The following is an 11,898-nucleotide window of genomic DNA, read 5'->3' on the forward strand; positions in this document are numbered from 1 at the left end:
TGCAAAACACCTAACAACTACATAATTCCACCCAAAATAAAATAAAATTCAAGACATAGATTTGTTTGTTTGTTTTGTTTTTTAAAATTTTTGAAATTTTTCTTTACGTCTGTAATAGCTAATAACAATGAAAGCACAAATTTTAGAACTTGTACTATTGAAATTGACTTTCCAAGGGCCATTTTTCATTGTATATAAATAAAGTCTCCATATTTAGTTAATTTTTTAAATAAATTTTCTATTTTAATAAATTCTTATACTATTTGATAGAATTTTCCAAGATTACTGCTTGAAGAATTCTAGCTTAGTTGTATCATCTTTTAATAGATTCTTGAGTTTATCAAATATTGTCTTAAATATAATAAATTCATTTGTATCTTTAAGCCAACAAAATTTATTGTTTTTTTTTTATTTATTATTAATCCCATAATTCCCTAGAAAGTTTACACTTGCAAAACTGCATTCGAATATTTAGGGGGGAAATGATTCGAGCTGCAGGGTTAGTAGCATATTGTAATTATCTTAAAAAAAAAAAAATCAAATTTAAGGATCAATTCAAAATCTAATATCAACCCCTTTGGAAAAAAAGAAAAAGAAAAAGAACAGAAATGATATGTCCACAACATTTTCACAACACTTAGGGTCTGTTTGGATACAACTGAAAACTGAAAAACACTGTAGCAAATATAATTTTTAAATGTATAAAAGTTACTGTTCACGCCTAAAATCACTGTTCATAAGCCTAAAATCACTGTTCATGGACAATGAATAGTGACAGACGCGCGCCCAAGGAAAAAAAAAAGGGCTGAAACGCAGACGCACTGCGTTTCAGCCCAATCCAAACATTACCTTAAAAAGAATAAATCATAAATGGCAATTGGTAGGTTGTTGCAAGTTGTTATCAGTGAACAAAAAAGTAATTTCAGTGGTAAGTTTAAATTAGAACCAAACAACTTGTCACTAATGATTTGTTTGTGAAAGTGTTGTAAAACTTTTATGGATCTAACACTTCTGAAAAAAATAGGGTAAACTACATATTTGACCCCTATCTTTTACATCATATTTCAACTTGGTCCATAACCTTTTAATTGTGTCAATTTGGTCTCTAACATTTTAGTGTCATGTCAATTTAGCCCCTGCCGTTATATATTAGATGAAAATTGCTGACATGACAAACAATCAAAATAAAATTTTAGTTTATTGTTACATCAATAAAAGCTAATTTTTTATTTTGGCCATTAGATATGTCATCGATTTTCATCCAAAAGATATCAACATGGACTAAATTGACACAATATTGAAAGGTTAGAGACCAAATTGACATAGTGAAAAGTCCAAAGACCGAAGATGTTAGAACACGAAATATCTCGCACAATCCCACCCGTAGAAGTGTATCCGCTTCGAAGACTTCACTGACTCGAGGATGGGAGTGGATACAGGATAGTGCTTCGTGAAAGCCCGTGGAGAAGAGAAAGGACCATGAGGGGGGTAAAGAAGGTGGGAGGAAGCTTCTTGGAAAGGTATTCCTTCCCTCTCCGTATTGAATGTCCTGCAACAACCTTATCAAGTGCATTAATGAGGAAGTGACACTTGAACAGTGATTTCACAGCTAGCAGCCCGTTCTACTACCTTCAAAAGAACTCTGATGGAACAAGTATCTTGAGAATAGCCATGAGGCATACAGATTGAGGGCTAGGTTGTAAGTAGGAAAGATATATAAGGGAGGGGGACCTCCCAAATAGAGAAAGATAAACAGTGTGAGGTCTTGTGTAAAATCTTGAGTGTTCATGTATAAGGACCCAATCTTCGGACATACTCGAGGAAAGCACTATTCTGAATAACTACTTGAATTACATCTCTTTATTACTTTGTATTCTTCGGCCTTAAACTTGTGCTTAGTTTTGGATTGCACCTGAATTGTTTTCCCACTCTCTATAAAAATTCTATTGTTTGGGCTTTTTTTAAAGGACAAGGCATCACTGTTCTTAGTGGGTTTGGACCTTTATTTTCTTAGTACTTACAAACACAATTGAAAGGTTAGATCAAATTGAAATATGGTATATAGAATAAGGACTAAATACGTAATTTACAATATATATATATATATATATATATATATATATATATATATGAAAAAGAATCAACACCTTGGTAGATGTTTTTTGTTTGTTTGTTTATCAAGTCACTGTCTAAATGGATGACAGGTAGCTCACATGAGATGCAGTTGTCTCAAATCATAATCACAGTTTCTCAACCAACAATAAAAAAAAAAAAAAAAATCTTAATCATTTCCATATGTGGACCGAAATTTGAAATTTCCACTCAAAAAAAATTCTTCACTTTGAAAAATTTTGCAACTTAATTTTTTTTCTCAAATTAAGTAAAAGATATATGCGTCCAAGATTTCTGATATTTTTTTTTGGTAAACAAGATTTCTGATATTTCTATCATAGATTTCCCATTTTGTCATGGATATTATTGAGTTTTATAAATATGATGTCACTCAAACTACTTAATAAAGGTTGTTTTCATTTTCTTATTTGATATTTTTTTTTATAATTCACATTATATAAAATGAGACAACAAGATTCTAAATCTTTTATGGAATCAAAGAATATATTACTACGGTTTTTTTTTTTTTGTTGTGTGGATAATATTACTTCTCTTTGCCCAATGAATTTGTTTTGGTCAAATTTGTCACAATATAGCGGTTGAACTTAAACCACTAAAGCACAAAATTCATAATTGTCAAAGGGTCCATTTCGTTGTTGCATCCCATGTTACACTAATGCTCAATTAGATTTAAAAATGATCAGCATTTGGTTGAAATTTTTTATGATCAACATCAACTAGTTAAGTAGGCCCATTGCAATTGAGAATTCGAGGCAAATAAAAGCTACTTTATTGCATTTCATGCAACACGGGCCTTTTACATAGTTCATTTTTTTGTTCCTTTTGAGAAAAGTTAACAATGGAAAAGAGATTCTCCCCTCTGTCCCACTTTTCTTAATGCCTTTGAGGATTATCTTCTAGTTTTATTTTTTTATAATAAGTTTAAATTCTTTTTATTAATTATGATTTTCACATCTTTTTCCCAGTGACAGCTAAGGTTTCTCTAGCTCTTTGTTTGATTTCATGATTTGTCATTTGGTTCAATTTAAACTACACCATGCTTGAGCACGCATTGACATTACCTTGGGAATGTGATACAGCAATACAACCTAGTATTTTAGATTATTGAAATAATAGAAGGAATAAATTTAGTATTTAATAAATTAGATGGATATGTGACATATTTTTATTTGTGGAGTATATATTGGAGTAGGAAGAGTGAAATAGAAGATTTGGACTCAATACTTTAAGGTGAAGAGAAAATGAGTGCTACTAAGATATAGGGCAAATTTTACCATATAAATGAATAGATACTTTTAATTTTAGAGTAAAATTTAAATAGAGTATCTTAAGTGCAGTACATTATATTGTTCAATTGAATTAAAATAATTTGAGGAATCACACATAAGCTTTATTATCCATAATTTTAAACACAAAATAGAGACTCATTTATATTTGTCAATGTATATCTAATTATTTATTATGTTATTAATGTTGTATTTGATTGTCATATTAATTTTGGTAAGCCTTTTTCTAGCTCTAGTAAAATTGGATGATATAACAGTACCCCTTTTTTCCCATTCCACAATTCCAGCTATGATTAATAATCATTTATGGTTTAGGGCCCAAAACACTGAGCTTTAATGGGATTGATGATTATATTCCAATACTTAATGAATATTTAATACTCATTACCATCATTATCATTTAATTAAGGTATAGATTTTGCGGTTCACACTCCTTACGCATCAATCACTTGCTAATTTAAGAATATACTTTCCGCTTTTAGCTTTCTGCATATAATTTTGCCTATATATATATAATTAATAATAATAATAATAATAATAATAATAATAATAATAATAATAATACTATATAATAGTATTCTATTCACATGCATGTGCATTGAATACCATGATATCACCTGATCCACCCCCAGAATATTTTTACTACTTTTTCAATAATATTTTTTCACCACTAATTTATTAATAGGGGGAAAAAAAAAATGCAAAAACACTTCCTGAATATGCATCATCATTTGCAAAAACATCATGGAGTTTCAGTTATTTCTTATAATTTCATGAATTTTTATATTTGCCAAGTTGCAAAAACACCATTGAGATTTTTCCATTTGTCAAAGCCTACAGAAATTAATCGCAGGTATCAATTTTTTTCATGGGAAATTGTAAAATTTATTAATTAAGAAATAAAAATTACATTATGGACAAAAGTTCGTTTCAGAAAAAATAAATTTTCTTTAATTCAAACAGAAAAATCATGCTAAAAACATGTTTTTACCATTGTCACAACTTTTTTATATTTAACCCTTATTAATATTCTGCAAACTTTTTCTTTTTTTGATGAACTATATTGTGCAAACTTTATACTTTAAGGGCCTGTTTGGTTAGAGAAGTAGAAAAGTGAGAGGATGGAAAATTAGTGAGAGGATGGAAAAGTAGGAAAATAGAAAAGATTTGATTTTCCCTCATGTGTGTTTGATTGGAGGGTGGAAAAGTGGGAGGGTGAAAAACTTTTTTGCTTGGTTGGAGAGAAAAATGAGATTATAGAAAATATAGTTTATATAAACTGACTATTATGTCTTTGTTATATAATATATAAGGAGGTGAGTGCAATAAAGTGAGGGTATTTGTATGAATTACATCATTCAGCATCATTTCCTCCCCATTTTTCTCCTAAATTGAAAGGATAAAAAAATGTGGGCTCGGAGGGATTTTTTTTCTTCCCAGTTTTTGTCTTTTTTGTTTTTTCTCTTAAACCAAACAGTAGAAAATGCCATTTTTTACCATATTTTTCTTTTTATTTTTTTCATCTTTTCTGTTTTCACCTCAACCAAACATACCTTAAAGCTAAAGCATTTTTTATTTTTTATTTTTTCAAGGCTAAAAAAGACATTCAAGAAAAAAAAAAAAAAAAAAAGCCTAAAAAGGACAAAACACTCTCACATGTTGGTGTGCTTTTTTTTTAGGGGGGTAAAACTGGAGTAAAAGTTTGTGTTTTGGTTTAACCCCAAAAAAGAGCCAAAACAACAAAATATAGTATATGCAAGGGTTTTCTTAACAAGAGAAAAAAAAAAAAAAAAAAAAGGTTTTATTGGAGCAGTGCAGTTCACGTTTCTCCGACATTGACTAGAACCGATGTAACCTCTTTGTCCTGACGTTTTACTTTTCTTTTTATCTCAGTCAATACTCAATAATTAATCAAAGAAAAAAAAGTAACAGAAAAAGTGTGAGAGAATAAAAAAAAAGAAAAAAGAATTTCATCTTCAAAACCCTTTTATTATAAGGGATTTTTCTGTCTTTACGCCTTGGCCATTTGGTTTCAGAGTCATACACACAGACACAGAAACAGTGACAGTGCCCTTTCATACCACATCTCACTGCTCTTCTAGTTCTCACTTCTCAGGCGACTCTACCTCGTCTTCTAAACTGGTCACTGTCAAGAAGACTCAAGAGCCTTACTCCTTTTGAACGCTCAAAGTTATTACATTGCCCAGAAAAATAATGTGTATTCCATTGGCCTAATTTTTGGGTCCCATGTGTGCCTAACTAAAAGTATTCAATCCCAGACCCATTATTCTCAACCTCAATCCCACTTAAAAATAACAAAAAAAGACACCCTTTTTCTTCTTCTTTCTTTATAGCCCAATTTTTTTTTATGTAAACCCAATTCTTCACTTGATTAGGTCATAACCTCATAACTCTTATTCTATTCAAGTAATCACTGGTCTCACATATGTAAAACATGCTATGGGCCCAAAAAGTGAGAACTTGGGATATTTCTGGGATGCTCATGTCTCGGCGGCCCTCTTGAATTTCTGGAACTTTGACTGTCTTTTCAGGTACCAAACTCTGAACATGCTTCTTTTTTTAATGTTCCTTCTTGAATTTATATTTTGGCTCATAGGTTTCTCTGTCTGGGATTGAAACTTGAAAAAACTGCAAATATTTTGTACCTAATAAATGTTGAAATGTACTTCAATATTTTGATTTTGTATCCATTACTATGGCTACAAGTGGTCACTGTATTTAATTCTTGTTTCTCTTAGTCTGCATATTAATGCTTGGTCTAGGAAATCTTGACACTATCCACCTTTTGTTTTGTTGAAATTAGTAGGTTTAATTGCTTTAACATTGTATGAAATATATAGAGCAGTTGAACTGATTGTTTTCGTTTCTTTTGTGCTTCTCTAAGCATATTCAGATATGCTTAAACAGGATATGTATATACTTGAATGGCCTTTCTTGCTATGTATCTCTATTGGGTTTTTGCTACATTCCCTGGTGGTTGGGCAAATTCCCTTGGGCTCAAAAGTTTCTGTAGTTGACAACAACTTTTGGGTCTCACCCAATGGTGATTTTGCACTTGGATTCTTTAGCACTTCAGATCAGCCTAACCAGTATAGTGTAGGAATCCGTTTCAATTCAGATTCTATTCCAGTTAGCAAAAGGGAGGTGGTGTGGGTTGTAGGAGCTGATGTCACGGTCGCTAATAAGTCTTATTTTCAGCTTAATCAGAATGGAGAACTGGTTTTGTTTGATTCCTTTAAGGGTCAAAATGTATGGACTAGCCAAACAAGCATGTTATCTGTTGTCTCAGCTGATCTTCGTGATGATGGAAATCTTATCCTACTGAACAGAAAGAAAGATGTTGTTTGGCAAAGTTTTAATACTCCGTCTGACACTCTTCTTCCAGGACAGACCTTATCTGTTCATCAAATACTTCGAGCTGCAAGCAGTAATTCTATGTCTAGTTACTTCAGTCTCTATGTAAATGCTTCAGGTCAGTTACAACTAAGGTGGGAAAGTCATGTTACCTATTGGACAAGTGGAAGCCCCATAAGTTCAAATATCACTGCTTCCCTTACCTCAAGTGGAGCGCTGCAAGTCCGTGACCAAAGATTGAAACCTGTTTGGTCAGCGTTTGGAGAAGATCACGGTGATGTAGTACAATACCGGTTTCTTAGGTTGGATGTTGATGGTAATCTTCGGTTATACTCATGGGTAAAAGCATCACAGGCTTGGAAGTCCGTCTGGCAAGCTGTTGAGAATCAGTGCAACGTCTTTGCAACCTGTGGAGAAGGTGGCATCTGCGTCTTAACTGCAGCAGGGTCCTCTGACTGTATATGTCCTTTTAAGGTTACAACAGACTCGAACTCAAAATGTGTGGTTCCGTATCGGGAAGATTGCAAATCAATTTCCAACATGGTTAGGCATAATCACACCAATCTATATGGGCTATATCCAAAAGGTTATTCAGTTATCCAATCCAGTTTACATCAATGTGAAAGCTTGTGCCTGAATGATCCATATTGTACAGTTGCAACATTTGCAAATAATGGAACTGCACAATGCTGGCTGGAGAAAACTCGATACGTCACCGGTTATTCAGACCCCTCCCTAAGTTCAATATCTTTTGTCAAGACATGTTCAGATCCTCGGGCTGTTAATCCCAATCTCATGGTAACCTCCCCTGCACAATCTTCACCCATTCGGTCTTATGAATTTTGCATTCCTTGCCTAATTGGAGTCGCCTCAGGCACATTAGTTGTTTTTATTTTAATTCAGTTGGGAGTTGTTTTCTGCATCTACCGAAGAACCTCTAGTAGGAAGAAAGCAGCTTTAGCTTACACACATAACTCAAGTGGTTTAATTGTGTTATCCTTCTCTGAAATCAAGGACCTCACTGAGAATTTCAAGCACCAAATGGGGCCAGAGATGTTCAAAGGTGTGCTGTCAAACAACCAACCAGTTGCAATCAAATGCCTGAAAGCAAACATAGAAGAAAGAAAATTTCGTACTGTAGTTTCAAAACTAGGAAGCATTCATCACAAGAACCTTGTGAAGTTGGAGGGCTATTGTTGTGAAGTAAGTCACAGGTTTTTGGTTTATGAATATGCAAAGAATGGTTCTGTGGAGAAATATGTTGAAGATTCTAAATTGAGTAAGATGCTGGCCTGGAGAAAGAGAGTTGACATATGCTTAAGTGTGGCAAGGGCTGTTTGTTATTTGCACACAGGGTGTAGGGAGTTTGTTAGCCATGGAAATTTGAAATGTGAGAATGTTCTTTTGGATGAAAATTTTGAGGCCAAGGTCACTGAATTTGGGCTTTGGAGAGTAAATGCAGAGGCATCAGGCTGTGGATTTTCTGCAGAAAGAGATGTGATGGAGTTTGGCAACATGGTGTTGAGATTGATCGGTGGGTGTCGAGATGTTAGGGACCTTTGTGAGTGGGCTTATAAGGAATGGATGGAGGGTAGGGCAGAGAATGTAGTAGATAAAGCTATTGATGGTGGGATAAATTTGCAGGAGCTGGAGCGTGCATTGAGAATTGCATTTTGGTGTCTTCAAAGCAACGAACGTATGAGACCTTCAATGGGAGAGGTGGTGAAGGTGTTAGAAGGCACATTGACAGTTGATCCCCCACCTCCTCCTCTTTCTTGCCAGAGGCCACTAGAAATAGAAGAGGCATTGGTGTAATGCTTGGAATCAAGAGTAAACTGATCTTGTGGATTTTTTATTCCATGTCCCCCCCCACCCCCCCCCCATTTTCCATGTATAGTAGGACTAACAATGCAGGATGATGACAATTTGAACTGTTAACCGTTTGAGATAGCATATGCCAAAAAAATATTTCCCTCAAAACTGATGTGAGGCTCTGAGATATTGTGAGGGAAAGGAATGCGTAATGAGATTTGCCTGCACTTTGAGCACACATTGCAATCTTTTTTTTTTCTTTGTAATTATGATTTTTCTTCTTGCATTTTGGATTAGGTAGTCGATATAGAGATTTGTTTTCAGGGTATCTTTGTGTCAAACAGTAAGGCTCTATAAAGGGATGATTACACTTTACCCACTTGTGGTTTGCCTTTAATTTGACTTGCCTACTCTTGGTTTCAATTTTGATACTTTACCCACCTGAGGTTCAATTCGTTATTGCTCCGTAACCCACCTCCCTGTCTGCCGTTATTCTAACACATTTTCTTTCAAAGTCAAAACACAAAACAGATCAAAAAGTTAGAGTTTTTGATTGCTTAAAACTTCTATAAAAAAATTTGAAACTTTATCAAACTACAACACAAACACTGCTTATACTAAACCCTTCTCGAATGAGCCCCATATTCCATAAATCAACAATCTAGAACTTCCAATGAGTAAAACAACAGAGTCCAAAAACTAACTCACAAGCCCAAAAAAAAAAAAAAGCAGAACTCAAAAGGGTCAGAGTCAAAGACTACCAAAGAGAACTCACTAGAGTTGCAAATTGAACAATGACAAAGTCTTCAATACCCGTTGATCAATATTATTCCAAAAACAAAAATAACAAATACCCAGTCATAGGTGTTTAACAAAGCACGGGTAAACCAATTAATCCATTAGAATTCAAACTTGTAAGATGCATCAAGTCCAAAGCTTCTTCAATCATAGTTTGTAAAGCAATCCTAGCTCAGAAGCTTTGAAACATTTTTACTCCTAGAATAACTGCTTGGGCTTCACTTTCTACAATAACTAGGCTTAGAGATTCCTCTAGAGCAACCACAACTGCTTTTCTTAAAGCATAGGCTTCAGCCGCCTCAGAAGCGGTTGTTGCATAAAAACATAAGATCTAAGCTTTTTTATTTACTTGATATTACAATTAATATATCCTGTCAATAAAGCAGTGATACAAGATGACCAATATTAGGAACCATCTACCAAGATCCTTTGTCTTGTTTTGTCTTGTCCACTAAAAATTTTGAGAACCAAGTTGAATGATCTACTTTGTTATTTTTGATAGAAGTTCTTAAGCAATAAAAAACCCTAACTTTTTGATTTGTTTTGTGTTTTGATTTTGAAAGAAAACGTGTTAGAATAACGGCAGATAGGGAGGTGGGTTACGGAGCAGTAACAAATTGAACCTCGGGTGGGTAAAATGTCAAAATTGAAACTACGAGTAGACAAGTCAAATTAGAGGCAAATCACATATGGGTAAAGTGTAATTATCCCCTTTATAAATTTTATGTCAGTTTGTGATGTGGCTTGATTTATCTATGCGGCAGGCAAAATTAGGAATTTTGATTTGAAGTGGTGAATTATAATATTGATATATCAGAAAAAGGGAAATTCAAAACATATGTATACACCAAAAACCAATTGGTGTTTTATTATGTTGATAAAGAGCAATTATTAGTGAGCGGATGTCATAAGTTTGAAAATTATATCAAATTTATCAAAGAAAAAAAAATATGTATACGCAAGTTTGCACACATAATAATAATAATAACTAGTCTCATCACACGTGCTTCGCACGTGCGATGAGGCTTTTTTTTAGCCAAAAAAAAAAAAAAACTCAGTGTTTTATATTATATATATATATATAATTTTTATTTTGAAAATTTAATTTATAAGTGGATAAAGTAATTTGAAAATTAATAGGAGAGTGGTCATATTTTTTAGGTAATGTTTTAGTGGGAGTTTGAGTTGCATTTTTACCAAATTGTCCGTTAGTTTTGTCTTTACTTAAACATAAGGGTGTATGGGCATTTTTAAACTAAAAAATAAGGAATCCAAACAGGTGAAGTTCATTAAATAATAATAATAATAATAATAATAATAATAATTGTGGGAACCTTGTGTTGAAGGAATTGGAACACTATGGCAGGCTCAGGTCCGCATCATGCAGAGTCTTTGGGGTCCCAGCATGAGGACCATTTCCAACATCTTGAGCGAGAAATGGATCGAGAGGGTAGTGTACATATGGTGCACACCGGTGGGAGTTGTTCGCGGGATGGAAGCAGAATCCCCCATAAGGACGATGCGAAGGCCATGCAAAAGGAGATTGATCACTTGAAGAAGTTACGCAGTGCGAGACGGAGGCGAACACCATCTTTTTCTAATCCTTCTTCCGAGGGCTCCCAAGGCAGTAGTTACAGGCCAAGGTCTAGAACTCCTTCTAGTGAAACTTTCTTGTATGAGAAAGACGATCTTCATGGTTGTAAGGGCAAGAAGTCTTCCTCTAAGGGCTTGGGAAACGATGTTATGAGCAAGGCATTGCACCAAATCTCCAAGTCACCTTTCACACGTAGGGTCGAGAGGGGGAAGCTTCCACGACGGTTCACTCAGCCCACGTTTACCATTTATAATGGCAGAACAGACCCTGTGGAGCACGTGAGTCATTTCAATCAGAGGATGACAGTACACTCTAAAAATGAAACTTTAATGTGCAAAGTCTTCCCTTCTAGCTTGGGACCTGTTGCGATGAGATGATTTAATGGCCTGAAGGCGGGTTCTATTGATTCCTCCATGGAACTCACTAGGGCATTTGGGTCTCGATTCATCACCTGCAGTAGAGTTCCTTAGCCTTTGGACTCATTATTGTCCATGGCCATGAGGGAGGGAGAGACCTTGAAAACGTATTCTGATAGATACTGGGAGATGTTTAATGAAATTGATGGCGATTTTAATGAGGTGGCGATTAACACTTTCAAAGTGGGCCTTCCAACTAAACACGACTTAAGGAAATCTCTGACCAAAAAGCCTGTACGGAGTGTATGTCGGCTCATGGATCATATTGATGAGTACAAACGGGTTGAGGAAGATCAGCAGCAAGGTAAGGGGAAGGCGAAGGTTATCCCCCAGGAGAGGAGGGATTTCAGGTTGGATAGATACAATAACAATAGGCCGAGGAGAGATTTCGCTGGGCAATCTGGTTCAGCCACTCCTCATGTAGTCAACACTGTATTCCGAGAACCGGTGCATCAGTTATTGGAGAAAATCCAGAATGAACCAT

At 34.6% G+C, this 11,898-nt stretch overlaps 1 protein-coding gene across 2 annotated transcripts; it reads left to right on the plus strand.

Moving 5' to 3' along the window:
* The first annotated feature begins 5,470 nt into the window (after positions 1 to 5,470).
* On the plus strand, positions 5,471 to 8,846 carry LOC142611441 (G-type lectin S-receptor-like serine/threonine-protein kinase SD3-1). Of its 2 annotated transcripts, none has more exons than XM_075783555.1 (2): positions 5,471 to 5,971; positions 6,325 to 8,846. In XM_075783555.1, exon 2 carries the CDS (start codon positions 6,336 to 6,338, stop codon positions 8,607 to 8,609), a length of 2,274 nt encoding a protein of 757 aa, XP_075639670.1. In that variant the 5' UTR covers positions 5,471 to 5,971; positions 6,325 to 6,335; the 3' UTR covers positions 8,610 to 8,846. The 2 variants fall into 2 exon arrangements, with proteins under 2 accessions (XP_075639670.1, XP_075639672.1); XM_075783557.1 differs by having other exon boundaries at positions 6,334 to 8,846.
* The last annotated feature ends 3,052 nt before the right edge of the window (positions 8,847 to 11,898 follow it).

Source organism: Castanea sativa, chromosome 9 (genome assembly GCF_040712315.1).
Source record: "Castanea sativa cultivar Marrone di Chiusa Pesio chromosome 9, ASM4071231v1".
In the NCBI taxonomy this organism is placed as follows: Eukaryota; Viridiplantae; Streptophyta; class Magnoliopsida; order Fagales; family Fagaceae; genus Castanea; species Castanea sativa.

Coding starts and splice junctions, on each gene's coding strand:
- LOC142611441 (XM_075783555.1), top strand. CDS start 6,336: ATGCTTAAACAGGATATGTATATACTTGAATGGCCTTTCTTGCTATGT.